Genomic DNA, 18,291 nt, shown 5'->3' with positions numbered 1-18,291 from the left:
CTTTCTGTTCAGTATGTTTTGTTTCTAATTTTGTCTTGATATATCATTAACCCACTCTTTCTTTTTCACGTGGAGGAAATCTTCTAACGATACCATGGCGCCCTGGGGTGAGGATGAGGTTATGTGGGATTCGTACCCACAGGAACCCCCAAGTTGGCTATTCTCACCGCTGTGCGACGGCATTAGGATAGCAGGCGGGAAAACTCCGTCAAAGGAACTCCCTATGCTCCTCAGCGGCGTTTCCATTATCTGGGCCCATGAAAGGCGAATGGTGTCCAAAATTGTTAGGGCGTCGTGCGGCCCTCCCGGCCGCGGTCACCATGACAGTCTGGCCCTCACCTGACTGCCCACGGTCCACCCTGGCTGCTGGCCCGGTCAGGATGACGAATCTTCCGTCTATTATTAACTTGAACACATTATATGTATTACTAATCCTATCTGAGTCCTAAATAACATGATTAAACCTCCAAAATCTGCGTGAGCAGAAAAATACACGGCTGGGCATCAATATTGACAAGTCGTATTGTACAAGTTAATGAATAATAAACGAATTTAGTACTAAAAGTTTAAGAAATTATATTACTAATTACAGTTATACTAGCGATAAGCTATGCTCATGGTAATTCATGATGCTTAATCCATATGAATTATAAAATCTTTTCCGTGGTAAAATTTAATTCTGTGTTTGCGAATAATTTAAACATGCTTTGTAACACTGCATTCAATTCAAACGCATTAAATCAATATGAAATTACAATAATTTGTCATGTTTCGCAAGAACTATCGTACCGCAGAAGATTGTTATTAATATGACTAAAAATAGTATTAAACCATAACATTCTGTGTCCTTGTATATTATGTAACATGTATACGCTACGTAATATTTTACTTATTATTGTAATCAATTTTACTACGTGGCCTACTTTGATTAAAGGCATTACGTACATAATAATTATAAAATTATTTTTAAATTTTATATACCTATATTTTGCAGTGAAGGTATTGATTTAAAACCAACGTTTGTTGATAAATATTTTAGAATCCTCTCGATGGTAACTGCTTGCTATGAAGTCTTAGAATCATGAAATATTTTTTGTTTTGTATGTTATGTAATAAATAAAATTCGATATGTAGAACACATTTAGTGTTAGTACGACAGTGTAATTGTGTAATAGTATAATTGTACGACAGTAGTATGTTAGAGATTGCAAGTCAGCTAAGATTAGAGATAGCCAACGTATAGAATCGGTGACTGTGTAGAATTAGAATTAGCCTTAAAATCATGATAGGCGGAAGTTCACATTGCTATTTCTAAATATACCGTTATTACTTATTTAATCATCAGCAACTCGATGCGAGTGTTTGGGTGCCTTCAAAAACTCTTTTGACTTCAAAGACATTCAGACTAGTAATTAAACCAAATAAAAATTAAACCAAAAATTAAGATGAAAATAATCTTAATGAAAGTAAAATTACTGGTATTATATACACAGGGTGTCCAAGAAGTATGGGACCAAACTGAGACTACATGTTACTGAGATCAAATAGGTGAAAAATGTTTAATAAATGTTCTGTCGCGGAATACACGCAGGAAGGCCCCGTTACAGTGTTTTAATTGCAAGGGTCGAATCCAAGTGCTTGAATAACAAGTACCGTGTCGTCGTTGCCTTTGTTAGAAAATTTCCTATTTATTGATTCGACCGGTCCCAGGCATGCGACCCCTGCGACACTCTTTCAGTAACATTGCAACCGCACTTAAGGCTAACAAAAGGCCTACAAAAAGTAAGCGTCGGTCCACATGCGTGGCGCCCTTAGACCACGGCGCCTTACGGGGGCATAAATGGGTATTTTCCAGATGCCACCACTATCTCTCTCTATTGCGAGGATCACTTCCATTCACGTCATCTTGTGGAAAGGGGATACTCCACTATCGTCTTCGGTCCAGCCACCGTTCAGTGACAAGTGGAGTAAAGTCCTATGGCCATTCGCAATGTCGCGTTATGTATGGAATCAGGAATACGTAAAATTTCAGGTTCAGCTGAATTATAAATAATTGCTCGACAGTCAAGTTTGGAGAGAATTAGAGCTCGATAAGTTTTTGTCGGAGTTTCCTATCCTAATCCCCAGTTAACATTGGCTAAGGATTTAATTGTTTCGCCTTCTCAGGAAAAATTCCTTCAAAGATTTTATGTGGATGGTCCAGATTAATCTGGTGTCAAAGAGTAACCGGAGTATATTAATAGTGTCCACGAATTTAATTTCTTAAGAGTTGAAAATTTGATTGACTCCACCAGGCACCTAGTACCTGGTGCCTGGATCAACGTAACAGAAATATAAATTTTTAAGAAGACCGTAATAAGGTTATTTCTAATGGAATAAAATACAAGTAAAGAAAAATGATGTTTGCGATTCTTATCGACATACCTAACTAATTACATTTTATTAAGATTAATAAAATATATAATTTTGTTAGTTGACAAATTGGCTCATTGGATACCTACATTTTATATCCCAAAGTAGTATTAACTTTTATCGATATAAACTTAATCTCATGTGTTACTGATTTATACTCTCCAAATGTAACCATCTTTATTCTTACATACATGTTATATTTCAAGTTTTAATCCGTATAGTGTAAAGTTATTATGACTTTCTTCATATTTCACATATTTATCATTACTTTTTAACAAAAATTTCAAGTACTTTCTTATATTTTCACATTTCCTTTAGTTGTAGGAAATGGTAAATAAATTTTTATTGAAATAAATTCATGAAAATTTTACATCAGAGTTCAACATATGTGTATAGTTTATTTATATCAATGACAATATAGAACGATGACATAGCAAAGTTATGCCTAAGTACTTATGCACGCGTACACGCCTTTATTTTATTATCTATCTAAATATGTAAGCATTAATTTTGTGAAAGAAATAAAGAAAAATTATAGGAAAAGGAAAGGATTATTCTTGCTTTTAAAATACAGTTCTTAGTAGACATTTATACGAATTTCTCGAATAGCTATTTATAATCTCAATTTGTGTTATAACTTGTATATAAAGTCCGTGAGTCCAGTAATTGACAGCGAATCGAATTATAATTCTGTGTTTTCTAGAAAAAGAAAATTTTGCATTATTTAATATAATCGTAGTGTAGCGTAATTATTCCATCTTCAGATGCAAACCTGCGATTTTTTTTATCTGTTGATTTCTCATGGATCCTGAATGCGAAGATAGTACAGTAGAATATCGAACAAATTAGTGCATCCTGAGATATTTTAAATTTTATATACCATCGTTACTAATAAGTTCTTATGAAAAAAGCAAAATATTTTGTAGTAGTAAAAAAATAACGATTTTTTAGCAGTGTTCAAATTAAAATATTTTGTAAACTAATGATGTTAACATACACGCCTATTAATATATATCTGTAGAGAGATGAAAAATAAAAGGAACTAATCAATTCGTGTCCAAATATTTCCATAGTTTGATTATATATCGTTGTTGACGATGAGTAATTAATCATCAAAAAAATTATAAATCGAAAGGTTACAGATTTGTATATATGTCTAAAATTTTAAGTTATCGTAGACTGAACTCGCTGAATTTAGATGGTTTAACTCTAGAGAACTATTATAAGTTTCTCTTGGAATAACATCCCTTTATTATTTTTGCGGTAAAGTAAAATAAAGGAAGATTTAATTCTGTTTCCGATAGTGTTGTCATTATAAATGACGTTCATAAGTTTGATGTTATGAAATTAGTATATTAAGCACAATTTAATCAAATTTTACTTACTATGAATTATAAGAGCTAAGAAAGTATTTGCGTAAACACGAGACAAATATTGATCATTTCCTCAATGGGATTTTTGAATAATTTACAGTGTTAACTTTAGAATATATTCAGAAAAGAAAAAGAAATATAGAATTTACTAAAACGAAATTTGTATTCATTTCATGTTATTCGATCAAATCATTTGGAAATTTGCATTTTTTAATCAAGAAAATTCGATTGGTTGTTTGAGCTTGCCATATACAAAATAAGAGTCGGGCGGCTGCCCGTGTTATGAAATCGGGGTGCGCGGTCATGCGTCGTCTCATGGACAGCCACGGGGTTGCCCTCCTCTCGGCCCTTGTCGACGCGGGCGTGGCGGCCGACGTAAGGGCCGCGCGGGAAAAGTGCGCGCGGAAGGCCGCCGAGAACGCTTCCCTTCGCAACGAACGTTCGAAGGCAGCTCGCCAAGGCTTACACCCTAGCTGTCTAGAGGTTCGGACTGTTCTTCGGCGCGGCGTAGCAACGCGATCGCAAACCCGTTGGATGAAGGACCTGCGGCGACTGGGATCCCGAAGGAGACGAAGAAGAGGAAGAAGACGGAGCGCGCGCCGTACGAAGAGGCGAACGCGCGGAGGTTGATGCCGGCGCTCCCGGGCAGAAGGCTCAAGGAGCCAGGAGAAGTGGCGGCAGCCAGGATGGCGCGAGCGACGGATGTGACAGCTGCGCCGGCCGCCACCAGCTATGCCGCGGCAGCGGTGGCTCGGGTGAGAGAGGCGGTGCAGCCACCCCCACCACTGCTTACCATCGGCGCGGCGACTCCACTCCCAGCGCCGGCCGAAAGGGCCAAGGTTGCAGGGAGTAGAGAGCGACGAGGCCACGCGGCGGCAGCCTCCCACCCCGCGCCGCGCGACTCGGGCCATCAAGCTGCCGCGCCGGCACGGTACGCGTGCACCGAAGATGAAAGGTGCGTACGCACTGTTCCTGAAAGAAGAGGAGCGAAGACTGCGCTACACGTCCTTCCGGCCAGATCGGCGGTGGGCTCCAGGCCGGGGCCGGCAAAGCCGAAGCTGGCCAGGGCACCATCGAGGGCTGCCGTAGCCATTACCCTGCAGAAACCCTCAGAGAGTGGGTATGCCGAGGTCATGGCTGCGGCGAAGTCCTGGTTCCGGCTGGAAGATCTCGACATAGACTCGCTAAAGATAAAGCGAGCAATGACCGGGGGCCTCCTTCTGGAGAATTCCGGCCCTGAGAGGGAGACGAAAGCCGCAAGCCGTGCTGCGGCCCTCAGGCCTGCACAGATGGACAAGGCCGTGAGGATCTTCCAGCTGTCCAAGACGGCGGATGTGAGGCTCTACGGTTTGGAGCTATCCACCACGCCGGAAGAGGTGTCCGCGGCCGTCTCAAGAGGCGGGGGCTGCCAGGCCGGCGAAGTGGCCTGTGGTCCTATTAGGCAGTCCCGTCGCGGCCTAGGCACCGCGTGGGTGAAGTATCCGCTCGCTTCCGCTAGGAAGATCGCCGAGGCCGGCAAAATTAATGTAGGATGGGAGTCCGCTCGAGTTGAAGTGCTGGTGCAGAGGAGGCTCCAGTGCTTCAAGTGTCTGGAGTTGGGGCACGTGTGGGCCAAATGCCCGTCTGAGATGGACCGCAGCGAGGTCTGCTTCATGTGCGGCCAGAGGGGCCACAAGCAAGCGGCCTGCCAGGCCGAGACCCCCACCTGCGCGGTCTGCCGGGACCTTGGAACGCCCTTCCAACGAGAGAAGAGGAGCCGCGGCCAAGAAGGGGATGATGCCCCCCCCCCCGCTGAAGAGGGGGCGAAGAAAACAACAACAACAACAACAGCAGAAGAGGAGAGGAAGAAGAAGACGGCACGGGAACCATCACCGCACCCATCGCCATGGAGATGGCCCCGGTGGAGTGGAGTGAGCATACCCGCTAATACTCAGTCTCCTCCAGGAAAACGTGAACCACTCGCGAGCGTCCCAAGATTTGATATCGCGGGCGCTCGCGGAACGGAACGTGGCCCTGGCGGTGGTGGCGGAGCTCTACCGCGTGCCGGACAATCCCAACTGGTACGGCGACCTGCGTGGCCTGGTCGCAGTGGTGTGGAGGGGTACGTCGAGAAATCCCTCCGCGGAACTGCTACACCGCAGAAATGGCCACGTAGGGATTCGGTGGGGCAACGCTGCGGTGGTGGGATGCTACTTCTCGCCCAACTGCACACTCGCGCAATTCGAGGACTACCTGGACGAGGTGAGAATAGCGGTGGTCCAACACTCGTCCGGGTGTCTGATCGTCCTCGGCGATTTCAACACCCACGCGGAAGCGTGGGGATGCCGGAGGACGACCGCGACGGGCGAGACGTTGCTCGACTGGGCTGCCGGGCTGGACTTGAGGATTCTGAACCGGGGACAAGCCAGCACGTGCGTGAGGCCGATGTGTGAGTCCGTGGTGGACATCACCTTCGCTTCGCCGGCCGCGCTGAAGAGGCACTCTGCATGGAGGGTGGACGCGTCGCAGGAGCTCCTGAACGACCATATCCCCATCTTCATACGGTACCGCGTCCCGGGCCCGGCCCGTTGCCCCCGCGGCGACCATGAAGAGGACGTCGAAGGAGACGCAAGAGGAACGGTAAGAGGATCCGCCTGGAAAAGAGGAGGAAGAAGAGGAGCGATTGACTCTGCCCGTCGGTGACAGCTGCAGCGCATGGACGAGGATGCGCCGCTGGCTGCGGTCCACGTGGCGGACTGGCCCTCTAGCTCGGCGGTGGTCGTGGAGACGCGACATCGCCAATGCATTCAACGCCTGCCCTGGACAGCTATCAGGTCTGCACTGGTTCGGCACCGAGTGCCGGAATACCTGGAAGCGGTTATTCGTGACTACCTGTCCGGCAAGTATTTAGAATATCCCGGATGGGACGGCACTGTCAGCCGGGAGGTGTACTGCGGAGTCCCACAGGGGTCGGTGCTGGGCCCGATCCTGTGGGACATAGCGTTCGATGTGGTGCTACACGCCGCACTCCCAGGCGGGGTTAGCGTCACGTATTACGCGGACGATACCCTGGTCGCGGCGAGCGGGAAGGACTACGAGGAAACAGCCCTGCTCGCCGAGGAAGGGGAGGCCGTAGTAGTTGGGGCCATGGAACACCTGGGACTCCGTTACTCGCCGGAGAAGACCCAGGCCATTTGGTTCCACGGTGGGAGGAAGATGCGGGTAATACCACCAGCAAGAGGAATAATCAGCGTGGGAGGGAAGGCCGTCCACATCGGAGAAAAAATGACGTACCACGGCCTCGTCCTGGACGGCCGATGGACCTTCGAGGATCATTTCGATGAGCTCGCCCCCCGCCTGCAGAGGACGGCCGTAGCACTGTGTCGTCTGCTGCCCAACATAGGAGGGCCGGACGAGAGGGTGCGCCGACTGTATCCCGGTGTCATCCGCTCGATGATCGTGTACGGGGCACCGGTGTGGGCGGAAGAGCTGATGGCCAGAAAGAAGGACCGCGACAAAGTGGCTGGCGTTTGGCGACGGGTGGCCTTCAGGATCGCGAGGGGATATCGTACCCTCTCGCACGTGGCGGCCACCGTTCTGGTGGGCCTCCCACTGATGGACCTGTTGGCCGCAGCGGTAGCGCGGACCTACGGGCTCCTGCGCCTCGACTGCGGTAGGAACCCCGGTCCAGGACAGGAGGAACTTGAAGAACTCGAGGAGAAGAAGAGGGAGATCCGGTGGTCCGTCACGAAGAGGTGGCAGGGCCGGCTGCGTAGGCCGGACAGAGCACGCCACCGGGCCGTCGGACCCATCACTCCGGTCCTGGACGACAGGATGAGGAGCGGCAGCTGGCGGACGTTCCGCCTCTCTCAGGTACTCTCCGGGCACGGATGCTTCGGGGAGTATCTGCACAAGATAGGGAAGGAGGTGACGCCAGGGTGTTGGCATTGCGAAGCGGAGGTTGACTCCGCGCAGCACACCCTGGAGGAGTGTCCGGAGAGAAGGGAGCTCCAGCGGCTCGTAGATTGACACCTCTCGCTCCATGCCATCGTACCCGGTATGGCTGCGAGCGATCGAGTTTGGCGAGCGGTGGTCTCCTTCTGCGAGCTGGTCATGCAGCGGAAGGAGGAGGCGGGGCGGGGTCGCGAAAAGGGGACCCAGATCCGCGGCCGTCTCGGAAGAGGACCGCGGTTGCGGCGAGCGCGACGCAGGCTCGTCGCTCCGCAAGCCAGTGTTAATCCGACGCGAGGAGGAAATCCCGGATAATCGTCCGGTGAAGAACCTCTGACGACGAGGCGAGTCCCCGCCTCGATGGCTTTCCGTCGATCGGAGGGGACTGCGGGCGGTCGGCCGAGGGACCGACCGTCGAGGGATCGCGATCCAGGGAGGTGTCGGCGCGGCGCGAGTGGTCTCGCGGCACTGCCGATGGATGAAGAGGACTGGGCTGTGAAGCCTGAAGAGGAGCCAGCCGGAGCTGGAGAAGTCGCGAGGAGGCACCGGTGTCTTAGGTTCGCGAAAGCGTTGCCTGTCATCTCGGGCCCTACTTTGTGCGAAGAGGATGGTCCTCCGCAGGGGGTTTAGTGGGTAAGAATCCCACAGACCCTCGGCCTCCCCCTCAGGGGGCCGGGACATTTTTGGAAGATTCCCCCTGCGACAAAGAAAAAAGAAAGTTGTACTACTCTCAAGGAAGTTGGCAACGTTCTCGAGCGGTGTGACACGCGATCTTCTAATTCGTACATGAAATTAAGGGTGCCGTCACTAAAATGAGTACTATTTTGCTTCTCTGAACACGAAGTTATTCTCAAGATACAGCGGGATAGCTTCTCGATGGCAAGGCCTTCTGTGAAATGTTTGACCATGTAGCAATAACTAACGTTCTGCAATTGTTTCAGTCTGTTGATTAATATTCATACCGTGAACTAAACAGTCTCTTGCTCATACTCTTCAGCGGATTTACTCCCGGATTACCTAGTTTGACTCTCTGAATCACATGATATGTGAAGCTATTGAGTTAGCCGTTCGATTGTCAAAGAGGTGATAACTCTCTCGAATCAGTTTGACGCAATACCTTCTTATTCATACACGTAATTATGGCGCCGATCACTAAGATTTATACTACATTCACTCTCTGAACTCGAAGTTATACACTCGATACTGTAGGTTTGGCTCTCGGATGGTAAGGTATCCGTTATAGAGTATGGCGTTATGTCGGATTGACTCTCTACTTTAATTTTCATACCGCGAAGGAAGGTGTCTATTGCAAAACAGTACAGCGGATTTACTCCAGGGATACCTGTTTTGTCTCTCGGAAAGACAGGATGGTTGTAGCTATTGTCATAGCCGTTGGTCTCACACAGAAGGTTTTAATGTTCCCAAACGGATTAACAATCGATTCTCGAATGCATTCATGAAATGTGGTATTGTTCTCGAACTGTTTTACCTTCGATCATCTAACTCATACATGAAATTAAGGTGCCGCCACTAAAATTTATAACCATGAGTGTCTCTGAACACGAAGTTATGCTGTCTATACAGCTGGTTAACTTCTGGTATGGTAAGGACTACGGTAAAACTATCGAGCTCATACCAATTGGCATTGACTCCAAAGGTTTGATTCTCTACTTTATTATTCATACCGCGAATTAATGTGTCTATTGCCAATTCTCATCAGCGGATTTACTCCCGAAATACGTGGTTTGACTTTCATAATGAAGCGATAGGGGAAGCTATTGTATTAGGCGTAGGACTCTCAAAGAAGATGGTAACGTTCTGCAACAGTTTGACTCTCCATCTTCAAATCCATATATGTAATTATGGTGCCTGTCACTAAAATGTACACCAGTTCGTTCTTCCGAACCCGGTTTTATTCTGTAGAAACGGCGGGTTAGCTACTCCAATCGCAAGGCCAACGGTAAAATGTTTGACTTTGTACCAATTGGCAACGCTCTAAAACGGTTTGACACGGTTCTTTAGTATTCATACCGTGAATTAAGGTGTTTATTGGCAATAAAGTTCAGCGGATTTACCAGTACGGTAATAGTTTCCAGTATTACCAGACATTACTCTCGGAATCGCAGGATAGGCGAAGATATTTCCTTGACCGTTCGTCTCTCACAGAATGTGGTATCGATCTAGAACGGTTTGACCCCGGATCTCTTAATTCATACATGAAGATAAGGTGCTCGTCACTGAAATGAAGACTAATTTCTTTCTCTGAACACGAAGTTATATTCTAGATACAGCGAGATTGCTTCTCCGAAGGTAGGGCTGACGGTCATTTGTTTGACCTTATACCAATTGGCAATGATCTCAAACGCATTGACGCTCTACTTTACCATTCAAACAGCGAGTTAAGGGGTCCATTGGCAATAAATTTCAGCGGATTTATTCCTGGAGTACCTGGTTTGAATCTCGGAATCGCATGATACGTGAAGCTATTGACTTAGCCGTTCGTCTCCCAAACACGGTGGTAAGGTTCATGATTAGTATGACACTCTATCATCCAATTCATACATGAAATTAATGTGCCCGACTATAAAATGTACAATAGTTGGTTCCTCCGAACACCTGGTTATACTCTCCATACAGCGCGCTATGCTTTCGGAGGGTAACGTGGTCAATAAAACGCTTTACTCTATAGCGACTGGAAACGTTCTCAAACGGTTTGAAGTTCTATTTTAAAATATAAACCGTGAATGGAGGCGTCTATTACCAGTACACTTTAGCGCATTTACTTGCATCCGGAATACCTGGTTTGATACTCGGAATAACTACATAGGTGATGCTATTGACTTAGCCGTTCGTCTCTCACAGAACGTGGTAACGTCCGCGAACGGTTTAACTCTGGATCTTCTTATTCGTTCATGAAATTAAGGCACCCATTACAGAAATGTAGACTATTCTCTTTCCCTGATCATGAACTTATCCTCTGAATGAAGCCGGTGAGGTTTCGCGGATCGTAGGGCCTTCGGTAAATCATTTGACTTCAATCCTATTGGTAACGATCTCAATCGGTTTGAGATTGACACTCAATCCTTATAGCTGATAAATGACATTAGTGTGCCTGACAATAAAATGCGTTCGAATTTGCATCTCCAAACACGAAGTTCTACTCTGGATACAGCGGGTTAGCTTCTCGGAAGGTATGACCTTCTGTATGAAGTTAACTATGTCGAAATAGGTAACATTCTATAGCGGTGTGACTTTGTACTTTAATATTCATTCCGTGAATTGTCTGATGCCAATACTGACACTCGCTACAGCAAGTTATCCGTTCGAGTCTCAAAGTAGGTGATAACGTTCTCGAAATGTTCGAACTGAGATCTTCCAATTGATACATGAAATTGAGGTGCCCGTTACTATAATGTATACTAATTTCTGTCTCTTATCTCGATGTTATACTCTCGATAGAGCGGATTTGGTTCTCGGAGGGTAATGTCTTCGGTAAAGGCGTTGAAATTATACCACCTTGTTACGTTCTCAACCGGTTTCATGATATACTATAATGTTGAAACCATGAATTAAGGTGTCCATTGCCTATAGTGCACGGCGGGTTGACTCGTGATATACCTAACGCGACTCTCGGAATCTCGGGATCGCTGATGCTAATGGCTCAGCCGTTCATCTCTAGAGGTAGGTGTTAACGTTCTTCAACGGTTCGACCCCCGATCTTCTAATTGAAACAGGAAATTATGGTGGCCGTCACTGGAATGTTTACAAATTTGACCCTCTTAACACGAAGATATACCCTCGAAGCGGCGGGTTAGCTTCTCCGAAGGTATGGCAGTCGGTAATGTGTTTGACTCTTAACCAATGGGTAACGTTCTACAATGATTAGACATTCCGCTTTAACTTCAATCCGTAAATTAAGGTGCCCATTGCCAATTCTGTTCAGCGGATTTACTCCAGGAATACCTCGTTTGGCTCTAGGAATCACAGGATAGTTGAAGCTATTGAATTAGCCGTTCTATTCTCAGCGAAGGTGGTAACGGTCTCGCTCGGTTTCACACACGATGTTCTATTTCATTCATGAACTTAAGGTGCCTAGGACTAAAATATATACTCATTTGTTCTCCTGAACACCTTGTTATGCTCTCGATACAGCGCATTACGCTTTCAGACGGTAAGGTCAACAATAAATTGTTTGACTTTATACCACTTGATAATGCTCTCAAACAGTTTGTCGCTCTACTTTACATCCAAGCCGTGAATTAATGTGTCTATGGCCAATACCGTTCAGCTGACCTGCTCCAGGATAGGTGAAACTATTGACTTAGCCGTTCCTCTCTAGGAGAAGGTGGTAACGTTCACCAATTGTTTGGCCCTCGATTATCGAATTAATACAGGATATTAAGATGTCCGTCACTAAATTGTGTACGAATTTGTTTCTATGAACACTAGGCAAAACACTCCGTGCAGCGGGTTAGGTTCTCGAAGGTATCGCAATCGGAAAGGAGAATGACTTTGTAACTATTGGTAATGTTCTCCGACGATTTGGCTCCTTACCTAATAGCCATGCCGTGAATTAAGGTGTATATTGGCAATAGTGTACTGCGGATTGACTCCCGGAATACTAGGTTTGACTTTCGAAATCACACGGTGGGTGATGTTATTGACTTAGTCGTTCTACTCTCAAGGAAGTTGATAACATTCTCGAACGGTTTGACGCTCGATCTTCTAATTCTCATATGAAATTAAGACTGCCGCCACTAAAATATATAGTAATTTGCATCCTTCAACAAGAAGTTATAATCTCGATACATCGAGATATGTTCTCGGTATGTAAGGCCTTCGGTAAAACGTTTGACTTTATACCAATTGATAGTATTCTAAAACGGATTGACGCTCTACCTTAATATTCAAACCGTGAACTAAGTTGTCTATTGCCAAAACTGTTCAGCGCACCAACTCCCGGAATACCTGGTTTGACTCCCGGAATCACAGGATATGGAACGCTATTGATTTGACCGTTCGAATCTCAGTCAAGGTTGTAACGTTCGTGTAAGGTTTTGCTCTCGATTTCAATATTTATTCATGAAAATGTGATGTCCGCGTGAAAGTTAGTCTACTAATTTCTTTCCGTGATCATTAAATAGGGTACAGGCTATAGCGGGTTATGCTCGCAGAAGGTAAAGTATTCGGAAAAAGAAGGGTATTATACTAATTGGTAATGTTCCCCGAGACTTTGACACGCTACTTTCATATACACACCGCGGATTCATGTGTCTATTGCCAATAGCCTTCAGCGAACCTTCTCCCGGAACACCTGGACTGACTCTCGGAATCAAATATACGTGACGCAATTGACCCCGCCGTTCGACTTTCATCGAGGACGGTAACTATCTCTAACGGTTTGACACGCGATCATCTAATTCATATTCAAAATTAAGCTGTGCTTCTGCTATAATGTCTACCTATTTGCTTCCGTGATCATTAAGCAAGACACTCGCGAAGGCAGTTAGGTTCACGGAAGGTATGGTATTTGGTTGAAGGAATGACATTATGTGAACTAGTAATGATCTCCGACAGTTTGACTCTCCACTTTTATACTCATACCGTGAAAAAAGATGTCAATTGCAAAGCGGGTGAGCGGATTTACATAAGGAATACATCATACGACTCTTGGAATCTAGGAATAAGTGAAGCTATTGACGTACCCGCTCGTCTCTCAAAGAAGGTGGTAACGTTCTCGAACGGTTTGTCCCTCGAACTTCTAATGCATACATGAAATTATGGTGCTCGTCACTAAAACGTATACTAATTCGTGCCACTGAAGACGATGTTATACTCTCTACACGGCGGGTTAACTTTTCGGATGGTAAGTCATTCTGTAATAGGAATGAGATTATACGAATTGGTTATATTCTCCGACGGTTTGACGCCCTACATTAAAATTCATACCGTGAATTAAGGGGTTAGTTGGCAATACTTTACAGCGAATTACTTCCAGGATTTCCTGATCTGCATCTCGGAATCACAGCATAGTTAAAGCTAATTACATAGCTGTGCCACTCTCAAAGAATGTATTTACGTTTTCAAACGGTTTGACGCTCGATCTCGTAATTCTTACATTAAATAAGGGTGCCCGTCATTAAAATGTATACTAATGTTTCTCTCAACTCGAAGTTATACACTCAATACAGCGGGCTAGGATCACAGAAGGTAAGGTATTTGGAAAAGGACTTTATACAAGTTGGTAATGTTCTCCGAGGGCTTTACTCTCGACTTTAATACTCATTCCGCGGACTGATGCGTCTAATGCCAATAGTTCCCTGCGGACTTACTCCTGGAATACCTGGATTGACTCTCGCTATCACAGGATGGGCGAAGTTATTGACTTAGCCCTTCGTCTCTCAAGGAAGGAGGTATCGCTCTAAAACGGTCTGGCCCACGTCCTTCTATTTCATATATGAAGTTAAGGTGCCCGTCACAAAAATATGTACTAATCTTCTTCTCTCAACACGAAGTAATGATCTCGATACTGCGGGTCAGCTTCTAGGACAGTAATGCCTTTTGTAGAAAGATTGATTCTATAGCAATACGTAACATTTTGCAACGGTATGACGGTCTGCCTTAATATTCACACCTTGAACAATGGTGTCTATTGCCAATACTGTACTGGGCATTTTGTCCCAGAGCACATCGTTTGACTCTCGGAATCACAAGACAGGTGAAGCATTGGATTTAGCCGCTCGGACGTCAATGTGGGTCGTAACGTTCTCGAACGGTTTGACGATCGATATTCTAATTCATACATGAATTTAAGGTCCCGTCATAATATGTATACCAATGTGTTCCTGCAAACCCGAAGTTAAACTGTCGATACAGAGGGTTAGGTTCTGGGAGGTTAATGTCTTCGGTGAAAGGTTTGTCTTTATACCAATACGTAACGTTCTCAATCGGTTTCACGCTCTACTTTAATATTCAAGCCGTCAATTAAAGTGTCCATTGTCAATAGTGTAAAGCGGATTGACCCGAGGAATACCAGGTTTGACTATCGGAATAGCAGGATAGGTGATGCTACTGACTTAGCCGTGCGACCCACAAGAAAGGTCGAAGCGTTCACCAAAGGTTTGACGGTCGATCATCATACTCACAGATGAAATTAAGGTGCCCCTCACTGAAATGTATGCTAATTTGTTCTTCCGAACACGATGTTGTACCAACGTAACAGCGCGATAGTCTTTCGGTGCATACGGTCTTCTGTAAAGCGTTCGACTTTATTCCAATTGGAAGCATTCTCAAACGCATTGCCTCTCTACCTTAATATACTTACCGTGAATTACGATGTCTAATGCCAATACTGTTCTGCGGATTTACGCCACGAATACCGGCATGACTCTCGGCAAAACAGGGTAGGCGAAGCTATTGACTTATCCGTTCGACCCTCAATAGGGGTGGTAACGTTCGCAAACGGTTTGACGCCTGACTTTAATATTCAATCCGTGAATTAAGGTGCCCATGGCCAACACTGTTCAGCGGATTTTCTCCCGGACTTCATGGTTTGTCTCTCGAAATCACAGGAATGGTGCAGCAATTGACTTAGGCGTTCGAATAGCAAGGAGGGTTGTACCGTTCTCCATCTGTTGGTCCGCGATGTTCTAATTCATATGCGAAATTACGGTGGCTGTCACTAAAATGTATACAAATGTGTTTCACTGGGCACGAAGTTATACTCTCGATACGGCGGCTTAAGTTCTCGGACGGTAATGCTTTCCTTAAAACGTTTGTATCTACATGAATGGGTATTGGTTCATAACGGATTCACGGCCTGCATTCGTATTCATACCGCGAAGTAAGGTATCCTGTGACAATAATCCTCAGCGGATTTACTACCGGATTACCCGGTTTTACTATCGGAATCACAGGGTAGGTGAAGCTATTAATGTAGCCGTTCGACACTCATAGAAAGCAGTAACGGTCTCGAACGGTTATACACTCGATCTTCTAATTCATACATGAAATTAAGGTGCCGCCATTAAAATGTGTACTAATCTGCTGCTCTGACCACAAAGTTATATTCTGGGTACAGCGGGTTAGGCTTTCGAATTGTAAGGTTTTCGGTAGCACGTTTGACGTTATCGCAATTGGTAACCCACTCAATCGATCTGTTGCTCCACTTTAATATTCATACCCTGAATTACGGTGTCACTTGCTAATACTATTCAGCGGATTTGCAACTGGATTACGTGGTTTGACTCTGGGGATCACAGGATAGGTGAAGCTATTGACTTTGCTCCGCGACCCTCAAAACACGTGGTAACGATATCTAACGGTATGATACTTGTCCTTCTAATTCGAACATGATGTTAAGGTGCCCGACACTGAAATGAATACTAATTTCCTTCTATGAAAAGCAAGTATATAACAATTGACTTTATAACAACTGGTAATGGTCTCAAACGGTTTAGCGCTCAATTTTAAAACTCAAACCATGAATTCCATGTATGCTTCAGAAGCTCGCGTGTCAAACCGATGGAGATCGTTAGCACTTTCTTTGAGAGACTAGATGGTAAGTAAATAACTTACCCTATCCTGTCCTTGCGAGAGCCAAACCAGGTATGACGGGTGTCAATCCTTTGAACAGTATGGGCAAGAGACGTCGTACTTCGCGGCTTGAGTATTAAAACGTAGCGTCAAACCGTTTGAGAACGATACCAGTTGATGTAAAGTCATACTATTTAACGAATACCTTACCTTCCTGGAGCCTAACCCGCTGTATCGGGTATCATACTTAGTGCCAGTGAAACCAATCATTATATTCTTAGTAGACGAACAGCTTTGTTTCATATATGAATGGCAAGATCGATAGTGAAACCGTTGCAGAACTATTCCACCTTCTTTGAACGCTCCACATCTACGATAATAGCTTCTCCTATTGATTGCGAGAGTCAGACCACGTATTTTAGGAATAAATACGCTTAACAATATTGGCAATAGATACCGTAATTCACAGCATGAATATTAAGGTTGAGAGTCAAACCGTCGGAGAACATTACCAATTGGCAGAAAGTCATTCTTTTTAACCTATACCTTACATTCCGAGATCGCAAGCCGCCGTGAGGATTGTCTTATTTTGGGTTTACAGGAGCGAATATGTAGACATTATAGCAGAGCCATAGCTTATTTTGATATATGAATTAGAAGATCGAGTGTCAAACGCTTCGAGAACGTTAGGACATTCATTGAGTGAAGGACGGCTAAGTCAGTAGCTTCACATATTCCAAGATTCCATGAGACATGCCATGTATTCCCGGAGTAAATCCGCTGAACAGAATTGGCATCAGACACCCTATTACATGGTGTAATATTAAGGCACAGAGTCAATCCGTTTGCGAACATTGCCAATTGGAATAAAGTTAAACGTTTTACTGAATCCCTTGCCCTCCGAAAGCCTAACGAATTATATCGGGAGTATAACATCGTTTTCAGAGGAGCAGATTACAATACATTTTAGTGACTGGCACCTTAAATTCATGTATCAATATGAAGATCGAGAGTCAAACCGTTGTAGAGCGTTAACACCATTTTTGCGAGACGCACAGCTAAGTCAATAGCTTCCCCCAACCTGTGATTCCGAGACTCAAGGGAGACTCAGGGAGTAAATAGCCTGAACAGCATTGGAGTAGACACCATAATTTGCGGCTTCAATGTTAAAGTAGGGCGAGAAACCGTTCTAGAGGCCTTACCTTCTGCGAACCTCACCGGCTTCATCGAGAGAATAAGATCGGGTTCCCAGAAAATAATTAGTATCCATTTCAGCGACGGGCACCTTAACTTCATGTACGAATTAAATGATGGAGGGTCAAACCTCACGATAAGATTGCGACTTTCTGTGAAAGACGAACGGCTAAGTCACTAGCATTATCTTTCCTAAGATTCCGAAAGTCAAACCAGGTATTCGGGTGTAATTCCGCGGTACAATATTAGCATACGACTCCTCAATTCACAGTATGAATATTAAAGTTCGGAGTCAGAACATTGTAGAACGGTACCTGTTCGCATGGAGTCAAAGGTTATACCGATGGACCCCACCATCAGAAGAAACCAACCTCTGTACAGGGCGCTCTGCTTCGTGTTAATGCATAAATATATGTAGACATTATATAAACGGGCACCCTTAATTTCATGTATGAATTAGAAGACCGGGTCTCAAACCGTACGAGACCGTTACCAGCTTTGCTGCGAGTCGAACGGCTAAATCAATAGCTTCAACTGTCATGTCATTCCGAACGTCAAGGCAAGAATTCCAGGAGTGCATCCGCTGTACAGTATTCGCATCGAGCACCCTATTTCATGGTACAAATATTAATGTTCAGAGTCAAAACTTTGCTGGACGTGAAGCATTGATATAGAGATAAAGTTCATAGGGAAGGTCTAACCTTCCTAGAACCCACCCCCGCTGCAGCGAGTGTCATGCTTTGTGCACAAGGAAACATTTGGTTGAAATTTTAGCAGACGGTCGCCTTATTTTCATGTGTGAATAGAATAACCGAGAGTCAAACCTTTCGAGAACGATCCCACCTTC

The 18,291-nt window shown here is 45.1% G+C and overlaps 1 protein-coding gene across 1 annotated transcript; it reads left to right on the top strand.

Annotated features, from left to right (window-relative positions):
* Positions 1–257: 257 nt before the first annotated feature.
* On the top strand, positions 258–7,793 carry LOC143221566 (uncharacterized). Its single transcript, XM_076446978.1, has 6 exons — positions 258–422; positions 486–520; positions 593–619; positions 4,297–5,497; positions 5,730–6,404; positions 6,471–7,793. The coding sequence occupies exons 1-6, from the start codon at positions 258–260 to the stop codon at positions 7,791–7,793; spliced, it is 3,426 nt and encodes a 1,141-aa protein (XP_076303093.1).
* Positions 7,794–18,291: the final 10,498 nt, after the last annotated feature.

Source organism: Lasioglossum baleicum, unplaced genomic scaffold (assembly GCF_051020765.1).
Source record: "Lasioglossum baleicum unplaced genomic scaffold, iyLasBale1 scaffold2700, whole genome shotgun sequence".
Classification (NCBI taxonomy): Eukaryota; Metazoa; Arthropoda; class Insecta; order Hymenoptera; family Halictidae; genus Lasioglossum; species Lasioglossum baleicum.
The sequence above is the reverse complement of the archived record's forward strand: the minus strand, read 5'-3'. Positions and strand labels throughout refer to the sequence as shown.

Bases quoted from the DNA above. Each gene is read 5' to 3' on its own strand.
- LOC143221566 (XM_076446978.1), top strand. From the start codon at position 258: ATGAAAGGCGAATGGTGTCCAAAATTGTTAGGGCGTCGTGCGGCCCTC. The intron at 423-485 runs GTATTACTAATC...CTGCGTGAGCAG, and splicing joins TTAACTTGAACACATTATAT to AAAAATACACGGCTGGGCAT. The intron at 620-4,296 runs GTAATTCATGAT...GGCGCGGCGTAG, and splicing joins AGCGATAAGCTATGCTCATG to CAACGCGATCGCAAACCCGT.